Here is a 23,255-nt window from a genome sequence, read left to right as displayed (position 1 = left end):
TTTTTTTTTTTTGACGGCGTTTCACTCTTGTTGCCCAGGCTGGAGTGCAATGGCAATGGCAGGATCTCGGCTCACTGCAACCTCCGCCTCCCGGGTTCAAGCAATTCTCCTGCCTCAGCCTCCTGAGTAGCTGGGATTACAGGCATGTGCAACCATGCCCAGCTAATTTTTGTATTTTTAGTAGAGACGGGGTTTCTTCATGTTGGTCAGGTTGGTCTCAAACTCCCGACCTCAGGTGATCTGCCTGCCTTAGCCTCCCAAAATGTTGGCATTAGAGGCGTGAGCCACCGCCCCTGGCCGGCTGTCAGTTTTAGGATTACTTCTCTTCCGTCCTTATTCTTCCATCCTTATGCTTTTGCCCTTCCGTGGGAGTGTCTGCTCTTTTTATATTTAATTTAATTTATTTATTTATTTGAAACAGAGTCTCACTCTGTCGCTCAGGCTGGAGTGCAGTCGCCATCTCAGGTCACTGCAGCCTCCAACTCCCAGGTTCAAGTGATTCTCCTGCCTTAGCCTCTCCACTAGCGGGGACTACAGGTGCTTGCCACCACATCAGGCTGATTTTTCTATTTATTGTAGAGATGAGGTTTCACCATGTTGGCAAGGGTGGTCCCGAACTCCAGACTTCAGGTGATCTGCCCACCTTGGCCTCCCAAAGTGCTGAAATTACAGGCGTGAGCCACCGTGCCTGGCCTTATTTTCTATTTTTATTTTTTGAGACGGAGTCTCACTGTCATCCAGGCTGGAGTGCAGTGGCGCAATCTTGGTTCACGGCAACCTCCCTTTCCCGGGTTCAAGCAGTTCTCTGCCTCTGCCTCCCGAGTGGCTAGGACTACAGGCGCGTACACCAGGCCCGGCTAATTTTTTGTATTTTAGTAGAGACGGGGGTTTCACCATGTTGGCCAGGATGGTCTAGATCTCCTGACCTCGTGATCCGCCCACCCCGGCCTCCCAAAGTGCTGGGATTACAGGCGTGAACCACCGCGCCCGGCCCATGATCTTTTTAAACTACAAATCTCATACTACTTGGCCTAGTTAGAATGTTTCTATCCTTTTAAATTCCTTTGTTATAGCCCTTTCAATGACCTAATCTAAATTATTTTCAAAGCCTGCATAATTCGTATTGTATCACGATTTACTTAGGCAAGACTGGGTCTTTAATTTCTTTTCTTTTTTTTTTTTTTTGAGATGGAGTCTCGCCCTGTCGCCAAGTTAGGCTAGAGTGCGGTGGCACAATCTCCGCTCACTGCAACTTCTGCTTCCTGGGGTCAAGCAATTCTCCTGCCTCAGCCTCCCGAGTAGCTGGGACTACAGGCGCACGCCACCACGCCCGGCTAATTTTTGTATTTTTAGTGGAGACGAGGGTTCACCATGTTGGCCAGGATGGTGTCGATCTCTTGACCTCATGATCCGCCCACCTTGGCCTCCAAAAGTGCTGGGACCACAAGCGTGAGCCACCGCGCCCGGCTTTTTTTTTTTTTTTTTGCCGAGTCTTTAATCTCAGTTTCTCAGGCCCCAACCAGCACTTCGCCTTGTACTTAGCATGCACTCAATAAATGGTTGCTTAAAGTATGAATGAACTAAAGAATCGCGGACAGAGACCCAGAGGGGAGTCGGTCCCGGAGTCTCAAAGTTCGGGAGGGGACACGGGGGCGGGCTGTGGCTGTCATGTGACGGGGCGGGGCAAATCCCATGTGCTCGGCGGCGCAGAGCGCCCGGCGCGTCTCCGCCCCCTGCGCCGGTCACGTGGGGGCGCCGGCTGCGCCTGCGGAGAAGCGGTGGCCGCCGAGCGGGACCTGTGCGGGGAGCCGGAAATGGTTGTGGACTACGTCTGTGCGGCTGCGTGGGGCTCGGCCGCGCGGACTGAAGGAGACTGAAGGTAAAGCCGCCATGTCCGGGCCCGACCCGGCCCCCCCACCCCCTCCCCCCGCATCCGCCGCCATCCGGGCCGGGACCAGCCACCCTGTGCCGCCGCCCCGGCGCCCTGGCCCCGCGGCCCGAGCCCGGGCCCCGGCCCGCCAGGGCCCCGATCCCCGGCCCACGTGTGCCTGGCCCGGCCCGGCCTGGCTGCTGGGTGGGGGTGGGGAGCGCAGGGCCGGACTATGCGGGCCCCGCGGGCTGGGAGGGCGCCGGGTTCGTCGCCGCGAAATGCCACCTCGGCCTGACCGGAGGAGGCCCGACAGCCCACGGGCGCAGGCATCACGGCTCCCGGCCCGCTGCCCCCTCCCCCCTTCGCGGCCGGGCCGCCGGGAAGTGACACGTTGTTCTTTGGCACTGGCCCGCGCTGCGCAGGGAGGGCGCAGGGGAGGGAGGAGGTGGCGGCGGGCAGGGAGGAGCCCCCGGCCCCGCCCGCCCTCCGGGCCGACCCTCACTTGCCTGAAACCGGCTCCTCGACGGCCGCCGCCCGCCTGGCCTTTTAGGGCCTGACTCCCGCCCTTCCTGGCCTACACTCCTGGGCGGCGGCAGGCCTAGCTTCTGGCCCAGTGCGGGTTCCCTGGCGGCAGGCGTATCTTGTGTGCCCCTGGGCCAGGCCCGAACCCGGTGTCCCCGGGTGGGGGGTGGGGACACCACGGCCGAAACAGCTAGCTCCGTTCGTGATCCGGGAGCCTGGTGCCAGCGAGACCTGGAATTTCCGGTCTGGTTGGTCTTGGGCCCCGCGGAGCCAGGTTGATACCCCTCACCTCCCAACCCCAGGCCCTCGGATGCCCAGAACCTGTAGGCCGCACCGTGGACTTATTCTTAATCGAGGGGGTGAGTGAGGGGACTGTTTGAGTAGACCAGGGGTTGGTTGGAAGTGATGTGGGATTGACAACATGTTGGTGGGGACAGGCTCTGTCTTTTCTGCTTCACCCTCTTGGCATCTCTGGTACTCCGTATGGGACCCAGCCTTGCATCAACCCTTCCACCGCCCCATTTGCCTTAAGCTTGGGTCCCTTCCTCTTCCTGAGCGCCACTCTTTCCCAACAGGTGCTGGGGGGACCCTGATGTGGCACCAAATGAAATGAACAAAGCTCCACAGTCCACAGGCCCCCCACCCGCCCCATCCCCCGGACTCCCACAGGTAATTAGGGAGGAATTAGCAGGGGTGGGGGTGGGGGAGACCAGGCAGTCGGGCAGGAACAGGTTCCAGCCTCTGGATTTTCCTACCCCCATCTGTGTCAGGGCAAAGTGCAGCCGCCTGCTGCCAAATTGAGACAGGGCCCCGGGGCTGTCCCCGGGGGCTGTCACGGGGAGGGGGTATGTGGATTGTTAAGGCTCTTGCCGCAGATCTGCTCCCCTTATTTCACCAGCTTGGGTTTCTGCCCCACCTGGGCTTCCCCTCTTGCTGAACTCTGGTCTCCCCTCTTCAGCCAGCGTTTCCCCCGGGGCAGACAGCGCCGGTGGTGTTCAGTACGCCACAAGCGACACAAATGAACACGCCTTCTCAGCCCCGCCAGGTGAGGGGCTGTGGGGAGGGGAGTAGGGGACCTGGGTGGGAGCAGTGGAAAGCTTTGGCCAATTTAGGCTTAAGATGGAAACTGGAGGCCCCGTACCTGGCCTTAATCCTCTGTGTTCTTTTATGCGGCTCTGCGCCTTGCCCTGTTGATTACTTATGGTGGCTGGTCCCTTGGATAGTATGTTGTCAATGAGGGTGGCATTACTGGGATCCTAGTGCATCTGATAATTGGGGGCAGTGCATTGGGCCCTGCTGCCAACTCTTGCTTTCCTATTTGCTCCTTTTACCGGAGGCTGCCATTGCTCTATTGCTCTCTCTGCTTTCTCTTTGGACTGTGGTGAGGTAAACACTCCAGCTGGTCCTTGCCTTTCTCTGTTCCGCAACTTCTTCCTTACTAAGTGGGAGGATTCTTGTCCTGTCCTATTGCCTTCATTCCCTCTCCCCGCCATCACCTTGGGGATAATTCTCTTCTTTCCTGTCCCCATGTGCTCTCAGGGAGGATTCAGGTCTCTGCAGGTAATACCCCTTTCCTAACCCTGGACGGTCTCCTGGTCTCATCCTTACCCTCCACTCTAGTCAGGGGCTAGACACAGGGAATGGGGGTCTTCAGGGTGGTGACTTGTTTGGTGTCCAGGTTCTCAGTTGGAGGCCGAGTGATGCATGTTAGGGGCTACATCTTGAAGAACGCGCATCTGGGGACTGGGAGGCTGTTGCATGTTATGGTTAGCTCCTCATTACATGCTGGTGGAGCAGTGCATGCTGGGGGTATGTTGCCCGAAAGGGCGTTACTTAGGCATGATGCATCTGGGTGTTAGGAAGCCTCTGCAGAGGGGTAGTTTGGTACAGGTGACATGCGTATGCATGACAGTGAGAGAGTAAATCTATACAGGGTGCAAACTGTACATCTGAATTTGGAGGGCGTGTGTGTGTTCAAGAAGCTGCATAACCATTTGGTCAAGTGATCTTGGAAGGATTGGTCTCCATGTTCTGAAGGCCACAGTACTTCTTTCCAGGCTGTAGAGACATTGTGGAGTGGCTATTTTTTGTCCACTTCCTCCTCTTTACAATGCCAACTGCTTTCCTCCCTCCTGACAGCACTTCTACCCTAGCCGGGCCCAGCCCCCGAGCAGTGCAGCCTCCCGAGTGCAGAGCGCAGCCCCTGCCCGCCCTGGCCCAGCTGCCCATGTCTACCCTGCTGGATCCCAAGTAATGATGATCCCTTCCCAGATCTCCTACCCAGCCTCCCAGGGGGCCTACTACATCCCTGGACAGGTGAGGCTGGGGGCTTGGAGCCTAGAAGCCACAGACCCATATACTTCTCACTTCCCTCACCCTGACCCTCCAGTTCCATTCCTTTTCCAGAGGTGGGACTTACTTCTGGTCATTGCCAAGAGTTGGCTTGGCTTGTCTTGACCTACATTCTTTTTGGAGTCTGATATGGAACTCATAGCTCCCTCAACTCCTTCTCTCCCCCTCCCCCACCAGGGGCGTTCCACATATGTTGTCCCGACACAGCAGTACCCTGTGCAGCCAGGAGCCCCAGGCTTCTATCCAGGTGCAAGCCCTACAGAATTTGGGACCTACGGTAAGCAGGGGAGGGAGTCGGAGGTGAGATCAAGCCCAAGGCAGCATCTAAAACTCATCTGCTGATTTCTAAAGCAGAAGACCCTTCCCAGGCTTGGCTTTTGGTCTAAAAATGATAAGGTTAATAGGTGGTAGGGATTGGTGCTTAATATTTAGCTGGTGTTGATTGTGGGGAGAAAATGTGATTCTATTGCCAGGAGAGTTCAGGGTCTTCCCCACATCAGGGAATGTAGGATCAGGCATCAGCCTGAGAGCCTGTTAGTAGGCTTTCCCTGTGACATTTCTTCCATGGTTGAGAGCCCATGTAATGCAAATTTGGGAGGGTTTTGTAGCTATTTTTTATTTATATTCTAGGAAAGGATTAGTCTGTTCTTTATGGCAGTGGTTTCCAAGTGTTTTGATCACCTATCAGGAAGAGTTTTGAGTATGAATCTCTCATACACATATGTTTTTGTTTATATGTATGCAAAATTTAAACAAATACACTCGTGCTTGTCAAAAACAAACAAGTGGAATTTAGGGATGAAGTTAAAGAATGCCCCCTGACCAGGCGAGGGATCTTGCCTGTAATCCCAGCACTTTGGGAGGCAAGGGGGAGCTGAGCGCGGTGGCCCATGCCTGTAATCTCAGCACTTTGGGAGGCTGAGGCAGGTTGATCACTTGAGGTCAGGAGTTGAGACCAGCCTGGCCAACATAGTGGAACCCCGTTTCTACTAAATTTTATTGTTATTTTTATTTTCTTTTTGAGACAGAGTCTCACTCTGTCACCGAGGCTGGAGTGTAGTGGCACAATCTTGGCTTTCTGCAGCCTCCACCTCCCAAGTTCAAGTGATTCTCCTGCCTCAGCCTCCCAAGCAGCTGGGATTACAGGCGTGTGCCACCACATCCAGCTGATTTTTGTATTTTTAGTAGAGACAGTGTTTCATCATGTTGACCAGGCTGTTCTTGAACTCCTGGCCTCAAGTGATCCACCTGCCTTGGCCTCCCAAAGTGCTGAGATTATAGGCGTGAGCCACCACGCCTGGCCCCGTCTCAACTAAAAATACAAAAATTAGTCGGGCGTGGTGGTGCAGTCTTGTTATCCCCACTATTCGGGAGGCTGAGGCAGGAGGATCACTTGAACCTGGGACGTGGAGGTTGCAGTGAACCAAGATTGTGCCACTATATTCCAGCCTAGACAACAGAGTGAGACTCCATCTCAAAAAAATGCATATATATTTAAGGGGAAAAAAAGAACTCACCCCACTTTGGACATAGTTTGCTAAGGAATTAATTTTTCTTCGTCTTGAGCCTAGCTCATAATGTTACTTTGTTTCTTTGCCCCTTTGTAAAGGGCTGGAGACAGGAACTAGACTCAAGTTAAATGGAACAGGGTTGTCAAATCTCTTTCATTCCCAGCCAGAGACCCGGTTCTGTTTCAGGTTCAGAGTATGTGTGTACACGTTGATAGTGGGTGGGGTACATACATGAGAGTAACTTGCATGGTAGAAGGACAGACATAAGTCCTCTTGATTGCTGGTGTGTGGTGGGTAGAGAGTGCCTGCCTATGAGGAGTATGTGTGTGTGTGTGTCAGTGTTAGGAATTCTTGTAAACGCAGTTCAGACTGGTTCCCCAGCTTTGACAGACACCTGATTCCCTGGGGGAGGAGGGCAGGGCAGGGCAAGGGGCCGGCTGTGGGTGTTGAGAGGTTTTGGGATGGGAGGTGTCAAGCAGGCATTAGGATATGGTTGGGCCCTGACGCTACCACCATTCTTCTCCGTCCCCCTCCCCCAAGCTGGCGCCTACTATCCAGCCCAAGGGGTGCAGCAGTTTCCCACTGGTGTGGCCCCCGCCCCAGTTTTGATGAACCAGCCACCCCAGCTTGCTCCCAAGAGGGAGCGTAAGACGGTGAGTAGCAGCGAGGGGCTCCGGGACATCTGGGAAGGGGAGAATCAAGGTCAGATGCTGCTGGCACATTGTGCTGGAAAGAACAGTGACTTGAGGAGGAAGGAACTGAGAGTGGGCAGAGAATGGGGTCTGTGGAGGGCTTAGGTTCTTTGTAAGATACTAAGATTTCAGCATAGAAGCAGGTTATGGGAAGACTGAAGTGGCTAGCGAGGAAGTTCCTGCAAGACCTGGGTGCTGGGAGGTTGGAAGAACTATGCTTGCTTTTGGGTTTCTGGTGGCTTGCCTTGGAAATGGTTTGTTTTCTGTGGCCCCAGCCCCCATCCCCACCCGGCCCCCCCCAGTCCTGGAAGCTCTCAAGGCCTCCGCCTCTGCTCAGTCCTCAAGCCCTGGGCGTGGTGCCCAGAATAGGGTGCCAGAGCTGGGGAAGCCGCTGAGTCACCCTGGCTCCACCTACTGGATCTGGGCCCTGCCCCCAGAGATCAGGCACACTAGCCACAAGTGAGCCGATTGGGTGCTAGATGGGGGTCTTGGGCCCCAGGGTGTGCAGCCACTGACTTGGGGACTGCTGGTAGGGTAGGGATGAGGGAGGGAGGGGCATTGTGATGTACAGGGCTGCTCTGTGAGGTCAAGGGTCTCTTAAGCGGGGGAGCTAGGGCAGGGACTACAAGAGCAGCCAGATGGGCTGAAAGTGGAACTCAAGGGGTTTCTGGCACCTACCTACCTGCTTCCCAGTGTGGGGTGGGGAGTTGGCCCAGAGTCTTAAGAGTGGGGCAGGGTGGACAGGTGGGCTCTTTCTGCTTCCCACTCATACCATAACTTTCTTTCCCCAGATCCGAATTCGAGATCCAAACCAAGGAGGAAAGGATATCACAGAGGAGATCATGTCTGGGGCCCGCACTGCCTCCACACCCACCCCTCCCCAGGTACTGTCTGCTTTTTGAGCGATACCCTGACTGGGATGTCTGTTCTGCCCTGGACTCCCAAGTCTCTGGATCTTTTCTTTCAACTAAGGGATTTATTTCCCTGCTTTCCTGGATTTCTAGGCAGAGCTAAAGTAGAAATGGCTCTAGTAAAGAAGGGTTGTGGGACTCTTCAGTGCAAACTTGGTAACCCTTTGTGTCCTGCAGACGGGAGGCGGTCTGGAGCCTCAAGCTAATGGGGAGACGCCCCAGGTTGCTGTCATTGTCCGGCCAGGTAAGTAAGCAGGTGGGATGGAGCTTTTACGGGGAAAGGGAATGTTGACAGTTTGCTGTCACCTCATTGCTGAGGTGGTGGAGTGACTTGAACTGGGTACCAGAGAAGGGTGACTTAGATTTCAGGTCGTGGGATTTTGAGGGTGAATTGGGTTTTGGATGAAAGTGGAAGTATAGCTTAGGTGGGAGATGACGACGTGGGAGTGTTAAGTTAGATATGCCTTGGCTGGAGGATGGGGAGGAACAGCAGCAGTGAAGCACTTTCTTTAGTTGCTTATTCTTCCTTCCTATGGTGCAGATGACCGGTCACAGGGAGCAGTCATTGCTGACCGGCCAGGGCTGCCTGGCCCAGAGCACAGTCCTTCAGAATCCCAGCCTTCGTCACCTTCTCCGACCCCATCGCCATCCCCAGTCTTGGAACCAGGGTCTGAGCCTAATCTCGCAGTCCTCTCTATTCCTGGGGACACTATGGCAACTATACAAATGTCTGTAGAAGAATCAACCCCCATCTCCCGTGAAACTGGGGAGCCATATCGCCTCTCTCCAGAACCCACTCCTCTCGCCGAACCCATACTGGAAGTAGAAGTGACACTTAGCAAACCGGTTCCAGAATCTGAATTCTCTTCCAGTCCTCTCCAGGCTTCCACTCCTCTGGCATCTCACACAGTGGAAATTCATGAGCCTAATGGCATGGTCCCATCTGAAGATCTGGAACCAGAGGTGGAGTCAAGCCCAGAGCTTGCTCCTCCCCCAGCTTGCCCCTCCGAATCCCCTGTGCCCATTGCTCCAACTGCCCAACCTGAGGAACTGCTCAACGGAGCCCCCTCGCCACCAGCTATGGACTTAAGCCCAGTCAGTGAGCCAGAGGAGCAGGCCAAGGAGGTGACAGCATCAGTGGCGCCCCCCACCATCCCCTCTGCCACTCCAGCTATGGCTCCTTCAGCTACTTCCCCCGCTCAGGAGGAGGAAATGGAAGAAGAAGAAGAGGAGGAGGAAGAAGGAGAAGCAGGAGAAGCTGAGAGTGAGAAGGGAGGAGAGGATCTGCTCCCCCCAGAGAGCACCCCTGTTCCAGCCAACTTGTCTCAGAATTTGGAGGCAGCAGCGGCCACTCAAGGTAAGGTTTGGTTGGGTGGTAGAGGTAGGGTAGGCTAGGGGATGTGGTTCCTTGCCCTCCTTGATGACCTCCCGTTTTTGCCATGTTTCTGGGTCATAGAGGCCCTGCAATGGAATCTAAGAACTAGATTAAGGACTTTTAAGCCTAAAGACGGTGATGCAAAGGGGAAATACTGTACTTTGGCTGCTTTTTATTTCCCAGGGATTAAAGGTACTCCTTAAATTATTGGCAAAGACCCATGCTTTTATTTATTTTTTAAAATTAGTGGCAGTATCTGTGCCAAAGAGGAGACGGAAAATTAAGGAGCTAAATAAGAAGGAGGCTGTTGGAGACCTTCTGGATGCCTTCAAGGAGGTAAGGGAGCAGAAAACGGGAGGGGAGAGGGCCAAGTTGAGGTATGGAACAGTGGTCATTGTGCAACCAAAACTGGTGTTCTGTTGTTCTAGGCAAACCCGGCAGTACCAGAGGTGGAAAATCAGCCTCCTGCAGGCAGCAATCCAGGCCCAGAGTCTGAGGGCAGTGGTGTGCCCCCACGTCCTGAGGAAGCAGATGAGACCTGGGACTCAAAGGAAGACAAAATTCACAATGCTGAGAACATCCAGCCCGGGGAACAGAAGTATGAATATAAGTTAGGTATGCTGAAGAAAGGGTTGAGAATGACTTGAGTTTTCTTATTAGGGCCACAGAAGACAGTATGATTGCTTCATTCTCTTTTCCTCGCAGATCAGTGGAAGCCTCTAAACCTAGAGGAGAAAAAACGTTATGACCGTGAGTTCCTGCTTGGTTTTCAGTTCATCTTTGCCAGTATGCAGAAGCCAGAGGGATTGCCCCATATCAGTGATGTGGTGCTGGACAAGGTTAGTGGCTTGAGTCAGGGAGGGGACAATAAGTTTGTGCTGGATGGATTGGGGAGGAGCCTGAGGTCCTGAAAGAGTAGTCAACTGCTCTAGCCTGCTTCTGAGACCTTTTCCTGTCCTCTTTGCAGGCCAATAAAACACCACTGCGACCACTGGACCCCACTAGACTACAAGGCATAAATTGTGGCCCAGACTTCACTCCATCCTTTGCCAACCTTGGCCGGCCAGCCCTTAGCACCCGTGGGCCCCCAAGGGGTGGGCCAGGTGGGGAGCTGCCCCGAGGGCCGGTGAGTGGGGCTGGGTAAAGGGGCAGGTGGGTAAGGAGTGGGAGTGAATGATTCACTTGTGTCTCAGTGCTGGTGGGGAGGGGTTTGCCCTGGAGGCTTGTAGTAGTGGTATCACATATTGTGCTCACTAGTTCCATGTTCCCCTCTTGTCTTCATCCCTTGCTTAGCAGGCTGGCCTGGGACCCCGGCGCTCTCAGCAGGGCCCCCGAAAAGAACCACGCAAGATCATTGCCACAGTGTTAATGACCGAAGATATAAAACTGAACAAAGCAGAGAAAGCCTGGAAACCCAGCAGCAAGCGGACGGCAGCTGATAAGGACCGAGGGGAAGAGGATGCTGATGGCAGCAAAACCCAGGTACTGGCGAGTCTTGTTTTTGATCTCTCTCCATTTCTTCCCCAGGTCTGCCATCAGTGCCCTCTTTGTTTCTTTTTGTCCTTATCAGTAGCATCTGTCATGCCTAAGTCCCCACCACTCTCTCCTGTCCCTCCGAACAGCCTGTTCTGAGACCATCACTGGAACTCTTGTCTCCTCTTCCTCCAGGACCTATTCCGCAGGGTGCGCTCCATCCTGAATAAGCTGACACCCCAGATGTTCCAGCAGCTGATGAAGCAAGTGACGCAGCTGGCCATTGACACTGAGGAACGCCTCAAAGGGGTCATTGACCTCATTTTTGAGAAGGCCATTTCAGAGCCCAACTTCTCTGTGGCCTATGCCAACATGTGCCGCTGCCTCATGGCGGTTAGTTTCCACTGGGTTCTAAATCTTATGGTCTAGTTGCCCATTTCTATTCCCAAGACTCCTTGAGTCCAGCTTCTTGGTTCTCCTCCAACTTGCACCTCCTCCAGCTGGAAGGAGGCAGAGCTGGGGCCAGATATCTTCCTGGGTCAGGTAGTTAAAGGCTCTTGGAGGGCCTTCCCCGCCCAGGACCAGTCTTGAGTGTGACATTCTTTCCGACCTGCAGCTGAAAGTGCCCACTACGGAGAAGCCAACAGTGACTGTGAACTTCCGAAAGCTGTTGTTGAATCGATGTCAGAAGGAGTTTGAGAAAGACAAAGATGACGACGAGGTTTTTGAGAAGAAGCAAAAAGAGATGGATGAAGCTGCTACGGTGAGAGAAAACCCACTACCGATTCTACTCCCCCACTCAGCTCCTTCCCTCACCCAGATGCTACTCAGCTGTAGAATTTGGAATGGAGATAGTGGTGTCGTGGGGATTTCTCTGGCTCAGAACTTTTTTTTTCCTTTTTGAGACAGAGTCTCGCTCTGTCACCCAGGCTGGAGTGCAGTGGCGTGATCTTGGCTAGCCTCCACCTCCCGAGTTCAAGCGATTCTCCTGCCTCAGCCTCCCAAGTAGCTGGGATTACAGGCATGTGCCACCATACCTAGCTGATTTTTTTGTATTTTTAGTAGAGACGGGGTTTTACCATGTTGGCCAAGCTGGTCTCAAACTCCTGACCTCAAGTGATCTGCCTGCCTCGGCCTCCCAAAGTGGTGGGATTACAGGCGTGAGCCACTATGCCCAGCCAGCCTGCCTCAGGACTGAGTGCTTATTGCTAAGTTTGGATATCCAGGTAGAAAAGGGTTTTAGCCGAGTGGCTGGCTATCTTTTTGACACAATCCCTGTCCCGTGAATGGCAGGCAGAGGAACGAGGACGCCTTAAGGAAGAGCTGGAAGAGGCTCGGGACATAGCCCGGCGGCGCTCTTTAGGGAATATCAAGTTTATTGGGGAGTTGTTCAAGCTGAAGATGTTAACAGAGGCAATAATGCATGACTGTGTGGTCAAACTGCTTAAGAACCATGATGAAGAGTCCCTTGAGTGCCTTTGTCGTCTGCTCACCACCATTGGCAAAGACCTGGACTTTGAAAAAGCCAAGGTAGAGGTCCTTGCATCTGGAGGGGGATGGGCTGAAGCATGCGGGGCTCACTGAGCCACAGTGACGGGGCGGAAGGCCTGAGGAGGGGTGGGGCCTGCAGTTATAGGTGAGACATGAGAAGTTCCTGGTCTGATGCCTTTCTCCTCCGTAGCCCCGAATGGATCAGTATTTCAACCAGATGGAAAAAATCATTAAAGAAAAGAAGACGTCATCCCGCATCCGCTTTATGCTGCAGGACGTGCTGGATCTGCGAGGGGTGTGTGTCCCCCTCCTCCCCACTGCCAGCCTGCTGCCTCCAGTTTCTGACACTTCCTTGTCTGGCCTTCCCTGACATCATCGTGACTGGCCCTCTGTCTCCACAGAGCAATTGGGTGCCACGCCGAGGGGATCAGGGTCCCAAGACCATTGACCAGATCCATAAGGAGGCTGAGATGGAAGAACATCGAGAGCACATCAAAGTGCAGCAGCTCATGGCCAAGGGCAGTGACAAGCGTCGGGGTGGCCCTCCAGGCCCGCCCATCAGTGAGTTCCAGGCTGGGATCGGGAAGGGAGCAGTGAAGAGACTGGGAGGTTATACTTTCCTCTGATGACTTCCTGTTAGTGCCACGTGTCTGGGCCACTGAGACCCCATGATGGAACTGAGGATCTGAGGAAGGGAGGCTGGGGGTGGCCCAAGGGGAAGGGGCTGCTAAGGTTTATTCATTATTCCAGTGTGCGCCTCTTTTTGTGTCAGGCCGTGGACTTCCACTTGTGGATGATGGTGGCTGGAACACAGTTCCCATCAGCAAAGGTAGCCGCCCCATTGACACCTCACGACTCACCAAGATCACCAAGGTAGGGGTGTGTGTGGGAGTGGGTGATTCAACTCAGGTTTAGATCTTCATCCCCTCACTTTTCTAAGGTTGAGAAGGTGACAACTAAATGTTTCCTCATAGACTAACTGGTTGGATTGCTAGAGACAGTACTACCAGCTGTAGAGGGAGGGTGGCACTCCCATTAGTCTGGACCAGTGTTTGGCAAACACACACGTGTGCCAGATCCAGCCCATTCATACATCCCAGGACCCAGTAGTGGGTTTTTACATTTTAAAGTTGTGAAAAATCAAAAAGTGAATGGTAATATGCTGTGGAAATTAAGTAAAATGTAAATGTCAGTGTCCATGAAGTTTTATTGGAACACAGTCACAACCATGCCTTTATCATCTACAGCTGGTTTCATGCTGCTGTGGCAGAAATGAGTAGTTGCAATAGAGACTGGCCCTTTATTAGAAAAGGTTTTCTGATCCCTGGACTGGGCCGTGCACTACCTGTTTGGCTGCATGTGGTGGTGCTGGCCAAGGGACTCAGCCAGGTTAGATCTATGACTCTACTCCTCTTTTGTTCTTCAGCCTGGCTCCATCGATTCTAACAACCAGCTCTTTGCACCTGGAGGGCGACTGAGCTGGGGCAAGGGCAGCAGCGGAGGCTCAGGAGCCAAGCCCTCAGACGCAGGTACGGAGGCAGTGTCAAGAGCTGGGTGGTTATCCGTCAGAGCTCCCTTGAGGACAGAGCCTTTCCTGTTAGAGAGGCCTTCAGTACAAGGTAGTTAGGCGATGTAGGCAATAGAGGAGGTTTGTGTTGTGGTTCCAGGGATTGAACTGCTTTACTTTTGGGACTGGGACCAAGTATCTTAAACTGGCAAGTAGGGGATAAAATGCAGGAAAGGAGAAAAATATTTTAATACGGATTTTCTGCATCCCCAGCATCAGAAGCTGCTCGCCCAGCTACTAGTACTTTGAATCGCTTCTCAGCCCTTCAACAAGCGGTACCCACAGAAAGCACAGATAATAGGCGTGTGGTGCAGAGGTGAGGTTTCCTGGACGTCTTTGTTATTCACACTGGGGGTACCATGATTGGGTTCTGGTTGTTGCCATGGGATGGAAATTCTTCATACCTGTCCTGGTTGGAGCCCTTGGGTTAGATTGGGGCATATTCATTATGCCAAGAACAAGGCTCAACAGTTGCTCAGCATGTTGTGTAATTATATGAGTGCCTGGGCAGTGCAAGTGACTGAAAATGTGCCTGTCTTTCTTCCAGGAGTAGCTTGAGCCGGGAACGAGGCGAGAAAGCCGGGGACCGGGGAGACCGCCTAGAGCGGAGTGAACGGGGAGGGGACCGTGGGGACCGGCTTGATCGTGCGCGGACACCTGCTACCAAGCGGAGCTTCAGCAAGGAAGTGGAGGAGCGGAGTAGAGAACGGCCCTCCCAGCCTGAGGGGCTGCGCAAGGCAGCTAGCCTCACGGAGGATCGGGACCGTGGGCGGGATGCTGGTGAGAGTCTGGGAGAGGAATGGAGGGAAAGGTGTTGGCTGCCTTGGGACTAGCTGGTCCCCAGCTTTTTGAGAGCTCTGAATCTTGTTTGCTGGGAAGACTAAAAAGTTTCTCTAATCTGTGTTCTCTTCCCACAGTGAAGCGAGAAGCTACCTTACCCCCAGTGAGCCCCCCGAAGGCAGCACTCTCTGAGGAGGAGTTAGAGAAGAAATCCAAGGCTATCATTGAGGAATACCTCCATCTCAATGACATGAAAGTAGGCAGTGGGAGCGGTGTGTGATTGAGGAGTGGGCAGGGAGCGATCATGCTGGCAGGCATAGGGGTGCATTGTATGGGTCAGACAGTGACTGGTCTCTTCCTGCTGTGCCCTGCACCCCTCAGGAGGCAGTCCAGTGTGTGCAGGAGCTGGCCTCACCCTCCCTGCTCTTCATCTTTGTACGGCATGGTGTTGAGTCTACGCTGGAGCGCAGTGCCATTGCTCGTGAGCATATGGGGCAGCTGCTGCACCAGCTGCTCTGTGCTGGACACCTGTCTACTGCTCAGTACTACCAAGGGTATGACCAACTTCTCTGGGCCTCCCACTTTTACGGACCCACAATTTTTTATCTCCTTTTTGGGACCCTTGGAACCTTGCATAAGAATACAGGTTCCCTGGCCGGGTGTGGTGACTCACACCTGTCATCCCCAACACTTTGGGAGGCCAAGGTGGGTTGGATTGCTAGAGGATCACATGAGGTCAGGAGTTCTAGACCAGCCTGGCCAACATGGTGAAACCCTGTCTTTACTAATAGTACAAAAATTAGCCGGGCATGGTGGTGCAGTAATCCCAGCTACTCAGGGGGCTGAGACAGAAGAATCGCTTGAACCCGGGAGGTGGAGGTCGCAGTGAGCCGAGATCGTGCCATTGCACTCCAGCCTGGGTGACAAAAGCAAAATTCTTTCTCAAAAAAAAAAAAACCAGTATAGGTTCCTTGACCATCCTGGTCAACATAACTTTAGGGGGCTAAGCGGGGTGAAAACCATCTAAGGACACAGAGGTGGCCTTAGCTTGAGATCATTGTCCCCATGTCTAGAAAATGTTCCTGGGGGCCAGGCATGGTGGCTCACGCCTGTAATCCCAGCACTTTGGGAGGCCGAGGCGGGCGGATCACAAGGTCAGGAGATCGAGACCATCCTGGCTAACACGGTGAAACCTCGTCTCTACTAAAAATACAAAATATTAGCCGGGCGTGGTGGTGGGCGCCTATAGTCCCAGCTGCTCGGGAGGCTGAGGCAGGAGAATGGCGTGAACCCGGGAGGTGGAGTTTGCAGTGAGCCGAGAGCGCACCACTGCACTCCAGCCTGGGCGACAGAGCAAGACTGTGTCTCAAACAACAAAAAAAATAAAACTAAAGAAAATTTTCCGGGGGGTTCCATAGTTGATCCCTTAGCCATGCCATGTTGCCCCAGAAGGAAGAGTGGGGACCTGGCCTAGAATGTCTTGACTTTGAATTCCCTTTGCAGGCTGTATGAAATCTTGGAATTGGCTGAGGACATGGAAATTGACATCCCCCACGTGTGGCTCTACCTAGCGGAACTGGTAACACCCATTCTGCAGGAAGGTGGGGTGCCCATGGGGGAGCTGTTCAGGTAAGTCCCCTGGGTGGAATTCAGGGGAGGTAAAGACCAGAGGAAAGGTGGTAGGGAAACGTGCTGGGTTGGATACCCTGGTTTGGAGGGAGATGGAGAAGTGGCGAGAGAACTGTGGAGGCTGTCAACATTAGATTTTTCTCTTCTTGTAGGGAGATTACAAAGCCTCTGAGACCGCTGGGCAAAGCTGCTTCCCTGTTGCTGGAGATCCTGGGCCTCCTGTGCAAAAGCATGGTGAGTGAGGGCCAGGAGTCCAGAGATGCCTCCCACGGTGTGGTTTTGGCTGTTTGCTGTGGCCCTGAAGCTTCATGGTCCATTGGTGGAGTGGAGTGATGGTGATGGCAGGACTGTGTTGGTACCTGGGAGAGGAAATACTGAGGTGGGCCATCTCCCGCACACCAGTTCCTATCATGAGTTCTGGCAAGACTGGAGGAGAATGGCAGTCTTAAGACCCTATGCCCATGATTGATGCATTTATTTATTCATTCATTGAACTAGGGTTTTGTTGATCATTTATCATATGTTAAGCACTAGGGATACAGCAATGAATAAAACATAAGAAACAAGTTGGTAGAGAAAAAGGAGGAAATGACAGCTTGATAAAAACAGTAAAGCGTGAAATAAAATAGTTGAAGTAGAGTGGAGTATCTTAAGTACTGTGGGGTTGCAAAGGAATATTTGACAGTATTCGTGACAGCAGGCTTTCCTCAGGGTGCCGAAGTGGCTTTGTGAAAGTTAATTGGTAACTAGCAAATGTAAAGGCAAAAAGATGGGGAAAAGTAAGTTGAGTGTGGTACTTAGTGGAAGTGAGAAGTTGGGGTGAGCGTGTGCAGTTTCAAGGGTTCAGCCATCTTGAATCTAGAGGAATCACACTTGGGATTTAAAGGAATTGTTATGTCAACATCATTTAATTCTTTTAAATAGATGCGTACCAGGACAAGTTGTTGTTTTTTAACAACAGATAAGCGTATTGAACTATTTGTGTATTTCATTCACTCCAAGGTGCCATAGATTGTAAGACATTCTTTATGCGCTGTTAAGAAAGAAAAGACTGGGCCGGGCGTGGTAATCCCAGCACTTTGGGAGGCCGAGGCAGGTGGATCACCTGAGGTCAGAAGTTGGAAACCAGCCTGGCCAACATGGTGAACCCCTGTCTCTACTAAAAATACAAAAAAGTTAGCTGGGCATGGTGGTGCGCACCTGTAGTCCCAGCTACTTGGGAGGCTAAAGCAGGAGAATTGCTTGAACCCAGGAGGGGCAGGTTGCAGTGAGCTGAGATTGTGCCACTGCACTCCAGCCTGGGCGACAGAGCAAGACTCCATCTCAAAATAAAAAAAGATACATATTGGCTGTAAGATAATCTTTAGTTAAAATGGGAAAAAAATGGACATGTTTTAAAATATATGAACTGTAATAATCTTGCTAAGGGCCAGTGCCATTATTCTGTTATGAAGAAAAGAATGATGTCTTTATAGTCTATTGTCTCTTGCAGAAAATGCACTCAGACTGCTGGTTTTATGAGGATTTTTAAAATTCATGTTAGGTGTGGGGTGTATCTGTGTCTAACATTTTCTGGGCTTAAGAAACAAGCATACTTGTTAGAAGTTGTCCCTTCCTAGAGGACTTTACGTCGTTTTTCCTCCCTGGTGTCATAGCAGTGTGGCGGACAGGTTCTCTTTTATTTTATTTATTTATTTTTTTCGAGACAGTCTCACTCTGTCGTCCAGGCTGGAGTGCAGTGGCATGATCTCGGCTCACTGCAACCCTCGCCTTGGGTTCAAGCGATTCTCCTGCTTCAGCCTCCTGAGTAGCTGGGATTACAGGCACCCGCCACCACGCGTGGCTAATTTTTGTATTTTCTGTAGAGATAGGGTTTTGCCATGTTGGTCAGGCTGGTCTCCAAGTCCTGACCTCAGGTGATATCCCGCCTCCACCTCTCAAGAGTGCTAGGATTACAGGTGTGAGCCACTGCACCTGGGATGAGTTCTTATTTGGGTGGTTATTTGACTGACATCTGTACCCTGCACTAGACTATAGGAATGGAAGGGCTGTGCCTGTTAGTACTTCTATAGCATCTTTAACGCCTAGCAGGTACCTAGTAGGCTTTCAGTAAATATTTGTTGGATTCATGTGGTAGAGCTGTTGGGTCCTTGGAGAGAGAGAGAGCGAGCATTGGTAAGTTGGGTTGGTCTTGTGTTTTCCAGGGTCCTAAAAAGGTGGGGATGCTGTGGCGAGAAACCAGGCTTAGCTGGAAGGAATTTCTACCTGAAGGCCAGGACATTGGTGCATTCATCGCTGAACAGGTTTGGGGCTGGAGTTGGGTTAATTCTAGCATTTGAGACTGTCCAGTCTTCTTTCTTGTCTCACGTTGGCAACCTTACCTCTTAATTGCGGGCCTTTTCCATTGCAGAAGGTGGAGTATACTCTGGGAGAGGAGTCGGAAGCCCCTGGCCAGAGGGCACTCCCCTCCGAGGAGCTGAACAGGCAGCTGGAGAAGCTGCTGAAGGAGGGTAGCAGTAACCAGCGGGTGTTCGACTGGATAGAGGTAGGTTTCTCCTGGATATTGGTAAAGGAGAGGTAGTTCTTAGGGTGGGGCTGGGGGGTAGCAAGAATGAAGACTGAAGGGCACAATTCAGAGTTGGGGGGTCATTTGTTTCTCCCATATAGGCCAACCTGAGTGAGCAGCAGATAGCATCCAACACGTTAGTTCGAGCCCTCATGACGGCTGTCTGCTATTCTGCAATTATTTGTAAGAGGAACCAGGGAGCTGGAGGGGCAAGGGTGGGCCTGACAGACAGGTGGAGGGAGGTGGGTGTCAGCCTTGGCCTCCCAGTTCTGAACCGGGTTAAGGGTATATTGCTCCACTCATCCCTGTCTTCTTGTAGTTGAGACTCCCCTGCGAGTGGACGTTGCAGTGCTGAAAGCGCGAGCGAAGCTGCTGCAGAAATACCTGTGTGATGAGCAGAAGGAGCTACAGGCACTCTACGCCCTCCAGGCCCTTGTAGTGACCTTAGAACAGCCTCCCAGTAAGAGCCAGGCCACGGGGACAGGGGTGGGTTGGAGGGACTTCCAAACAGCAAGGCATCAGACCCTTCATGGAAAGGTCTTAACCCAGGAAAGGTAGGTAGTCATTAGAGAGCAAAATGCCCTCAGGGTTTCATTCCTTCCTCTTAATGTTTGTGTTGTGTTGTTCCTTCCTACCAGTGGAAGGAGTTAGCCTTGAAGGTTAATTGACTATCTGTTTTGTGCCTAGCCATGTGTTTGATGCCAACAGTGCAGAGGTGATAAATGATAGGATCTTCTCAGTACCGTGTGCCCCCATGGCGTGGCACAGGACTGAAATGCTTTGCTTACCTTGCCTCATGTAGTCCTCACAAATGTTTAGGGTAGATGGTATTACCCCTATTTTCCACACGAGAAGACCGAGGTTTCGGTGAACATGTTTCAGGTTATGCGTTCAGCACATATGTATGTGTCAGGGCACTGGCATGCTCACAGAAGGGAAGCTGAGCAATTTCCTGTGCTGGCATGGAGTTAGTACTGGCGTGAGCAATGAGCCTGGGAAGACGGGTGCTCTCGGAGGAAGGGCACCTGGTCTGAGGGATAATGGGTGGGAATTCGCTCCACGACAACTGGGAAGGTCGGGGGGAGAATGCTTGAAACGAAGGCACTATGTGTGTTCTTTTTACCTGTGGTAGGGAGAACTTGACACAGGGAAAAGAAATATTGAAGAAAGGCCAGTGTGGGAGAGCACAGCAGCCAGTCCTAAGTGAGGCAAGATGGGGCTGAAGAGAGGGATGTGGGCCTGACCACACAGGGCCAGGTGTAAGCCATGGCCAGAGTCTGGGGCTTACTTAGTCTGAGGGCAAGAAAAGGCCTTTGTGGGATTATAAGCAAGGAATAAAGGAATTTGATTTTAGTTTTTAGATCATCCTGGTCATAGAGGGAAGAGTGGTTTGGAATGGGGTGAGAGTGGATGTGGCAGTGTTAGCACCAGTGGCTCAGCCTTGCTGGTGACAGTGGAGAAGAGTGGGCAAATCAAGAGATACTTAGGAAATGGAGTTGGCAGCTTTTAGTTACACTGGTCTGGGGAGGGGCCATGAGAGATTAGAAGTCATGGATGACTCCCAGGATGGTTTTAAATCACGGTGGATTTAGAGGCCATAGTGTGATGTCATTTGCTGGGGTAGGCAGTGCTGGATCAAGTTGAGTTGTGGTCCTTGAGTAAGGGAATCAAGAGATGTCAGCTCGATAGCTGGGGTATCTGGGTCCTTTTGGAAAAGAAGAGGTCAGGGCAGGAGGCAGCTTTGTGAAATGCTGGCACAGGGTAACTCACGTGCAAGTCATAAGAGAATATGGGCTTGCCTGAGGGAGAGTGATAAGGGCCTGAGATACAGTCCCAAGGAGGTGGAGCAGACATACTGGTAGGGACCAAAAGAGGACAGGCCCCTCTGAACAACCAAGGACAGAAATTAGAGGAGAGGGATGTGGTTGATAATGCTAGATGTTGCTGTGAGTGTTTGTAGGAGCAGGCCTGAAAATGCAGGATGTCTGGAATATAAAATCAGAGGCCACCCTGGCAAAAACGGTATTTAGTGGGGCAGGAGACAGATTCTAGGTCGGAAAGGACTGAGAAATATTTAAGTGAGACAGAAGGGAAAACATCAAGTGTAGACAAAATCTTTTATTAGCTGTAATATAGTGGTTGAAAACAGGGCTTTTTGTTTTTAGGTGGGAGAAACTTGGGCTTGGAAATATAGGGCAGAGTGCCTAATCGATTGGATGAGGTCCCTGGGTCGGTATGCATGGGATTTGGAGTGTAAGAATGGGATAAATGGCCGGGCGCGGTGGCTCAAGCCTGTAATCTCGGGACTTTGGGAGGCCAAGACAGGCGGATCACGAGGTCAGGAGATCGAGACCATCCTGGCTAACACGGTGAAACCCCGTCTCTACTAAAAAATACAAAAAACTAGCCGGGCGAGGTGGCGGGCGCCTGTAGTCCCAGCTACTTGGGAGGCTGAGGCAGAAGAATGGTGTAAACCCGGGAGGCGGAGCTTGCAGTGAGCTGAGATCCAGCCACTGCACTCCAGCCTGGGCGACAGTGCGAGACTCACTCCTCCAAAAAAAAAAAAAAAAAAAGAATGGGATAAGTGAAGGTTCTACCCTGCTGTGGCCCGTTGCTGTGGGGTGGGGGTAGCAGGCGACTGTGCCCATAGGCAGAGTTTGTGACTTTGAGCCTGGGCATGCCCTGCAGAACATCCTGGCTTGAAGCACCTCATAGATGGCGTGGTTTGGAAAGACTGGTAGTGCCTTGTGGGCACTGGGGTGGGTGTGTTTCAGGGGTTATAGGACACGTGCTTGGGAAGGCCACCCAGCAGCTAGGGGCAGGTGATGCTTGAGTTGAGTCCTGAAGGAACATGACAAGACGCAGTTTCCGGCAAAGAATATAGCATCCACAAAAGTGTCCAGGCCAGAGAAGGTGTGTATGTTAAGGAAATGTGTGCGGAAGGAAGGGAAATTGAGATCAGTTGTTGTCAGGATCTGTTTGGGGGGCAGTGAATGTTCAGGTTACATGTAGGATATATATAGGACTTCTGTGTATGATATATATATAGGACTTTTAGCGATTTCCTAAATTCAGGAGTACCAATTCTGAATATAGTTTTCTCCATTAAATACACCATGGGCAGAGACGTTTCAGGCTGCCAAGGTGAGGCTCAGCAAGTTTGTAAGGTTTTTCCGATGGCCAAGTGACTCATTGCTGTGCAGCAGTCTCTCAGATCATGAGATTAGCATCCTGTCAGAGGCCTAGTCACTCTGGAATGGTCACAAATGTCAGGATGGTGCGTCAGGGCCTTGTTTGAACAGTGGAGCCTGGGAGGGGTCCCTGGGGGTGGGCTGGGGTGGTGGTGGCGGGTCACCTCTAACTGTTGTCCTGCCTGCTTGCAGACCTGCTGCGGATGTTCTTTGATGCGCTCTATGACGAGGACGTGGTAAAGGAGGATGCCTTCTACAGTTGGGAGAGTAGCAAGGACCCCGCTGAGCAGCAGGGCAAGGGTGTGGCCCTTAAATCTGTCACAGCCTTCTTCAAGTGGCTCCGTGAGGCAGAGGAGGAGTCTGACCACAACTGAGGGCTGGTGGGGCCGGGGACCTGGAGCCCCATGGACACACAGATGGCCCGGCTGGCCGCCTGGACTGCAGGGGGGCGGCAGCAGCGGCGGTGGCAGTGGGTGCCTGTAGTGTGATGTGTCTGAACTAATAAAGTGGCTGAAGAGGCAGGATGGCTTGGGGCTGCCTGGGGCCCCCCTCCAGGATGCTGCCAGGTGTCCCTCTCCTCCCCCTGGGGCACAGAGATATATTATATATAAAGTCTTGAAATTTGGTGTGTCTTGGGGTGGGGAGGGGCACCAACGCCTGCCCCTGGGGTCCTTTTTTTTATTTTCTGAAAATCACTCTCGGGACTGCCGTCCTCGCTGCTGGGGGCATATGCCCCAGCCCCTGTACCACCCCTGCTGCTGCCTGGGCAGGGGGAAGGGGGGGCACGGTGCCTGTAATTATTAAACATGAATTCAATTAAGCTCACTGCCTCTCTGCTTTATGGCCTGCTCCCTCTAGAGAAAGTGTGTATAGGTGGGGATCCTTCCCAGAGCTGGCACTGTAGCGCTGTTCCCTGTAACCTGGCACCCCTCCTGCCTCTTCCCCTGTCCATGATTGCAGGGATCTGAGGAGGTTTCCCAGAAGGTTGGGCCCTCAGGTGGGCTTGATGGGTGCCCTCCTGGTACGGAGAGAAGGGAGATTAGTGATAGGACATTCTTGCTAGACTGCTCTCCTACCAGAATGAGTCAAGCCCCTGTATGGAGAAGGCTCTTGGATTTCGGGCTGTTTATAGTTGGAGAATCCCTTTATGGCTTCAAGGTGTCATCTGTAAAAGGAAGGGGCTGGATGCATCAAGGGAGGCTTTCCGGCCCCGTGTTGTGTGACTGGGCTGGCTTAGTGAGTGTTCGCTGCCCCTGCCTTCAGGTGGCAGTCGGGTCTGGGAGGAGAGGACTGGCGTTTTCGAACCGGTCCCAGGCCGCCTCTGC

The 23,255-nt window shown here is 52.6% G+C and overlaps 1 protein-coding gene and 2 non-coding genes across 12 annotated transcripts; all 3 read left to right on the top strand.

The window, feature by feature from the left end:
• The first annotated feature begins 1,699 nt into the window (after positions 1-1,699).
• Positions 1,700-22,751, top strand: EIF4G1 (eukaryotic translation initiation factor 4 gamma 1). Of its 10 annotated transcripts, none has more exons than XM_023187513.1 (33): positions 1,700-1,879; positions 2,695-2,751; positions 2,968-3,061; positions 3,351-3,437; positions 4,532-4,708; positions 4,922-5,021; positions 6,796-6,908; positions 7,739-7,831; positions 8,036-8,102; positions 8,400-9,215; positions 9,481-9,569; positions 9,662-9,848; positions 9,939-10,072; positions 10,201-10,359; positions 10,527-10,715; positions 10,902-11,099; positions 11,323-11,469; positions 12,000-12,236; positions 12,388-12,492; positions 12,599-12,758; positions 12,970-13,070; positions 13,624-13,726; positions 13,978-14,080; positions 14,312-14,544; positions 14,682-14,800; positions 14,926-15,098; positions 16,048-16,173; positions 16,326-16,407; positions 18,378-18,476; positions 18,584-18,718; positions 18,841-18,922; positions 19,059-19,199; positions 22,123-22,751. In XM_023187513.1, the coding sequence occupies exons 3-33, from the start codon at positions 3,002-3,004 to the stop codon at positions 22,302-22,304; spliced, it is 4,797 nt and encodes a 1,598-aa protein (XP_023043281.1). In that variant the 5' UTR covers positions 1,700-1,879; positions 2,695-2,751; positions 2,968-3,001; the 3' UTR covers positions 22,305-22,751. The 10 variants fall into 10 exon arrangements, with proteins under 10 accessions (XP_023043281.1, XP_023043287.1, XP_023043282.1 ...); XM_023187519.2 differs by having other exon boundaries at positions 1,707-1,879; positions 3,291-3,437; positions 22,123-22,451; XM_023187515.2 differs by having other exon boundaries at positions 1,788-1,879; positions 10,530-10,715; positions 22,123-22,750.
• LOC111523242 lies at positions 9,271-9,349 on the top strand. The gene has a single exon (XR_002725473.1). It is a non-coding gene; the product is annotated as a small nucleolar RNA SNORD66 (small nucleolar RNA).
• LOC111523241 lies at positions 12,815-12,890 on the top strand. Its single transcript, XR_002725472.1, has one exon. It is a non-coding gene; the product is annotated as a small nucleolar RNA SNORD66 (small nucleolar RNA).
• Positions 22,752-23,255: the final 504 nt, after the last annotated feature.

Source organism: Piliocolobus tephrosceles, chromosome 2, assembly GCF_002776525.5.
Source record: "Piliocolobus tephrosceles isolate RC106 chromosome 2, ASM277652v3, whole genome shotgun sequence".
Taxonomy (NCBI): Eukaryota; Metazoa; Chordata; class Mammalia; order Primates; family Cercopithecidae; genus Piliocolobus; species Piliocolobus tephrosceles.
Note: the sequence above shows the minus strand (reverse complement) of the source record. Positions and strands in the feature narration are given on the sequence as shown.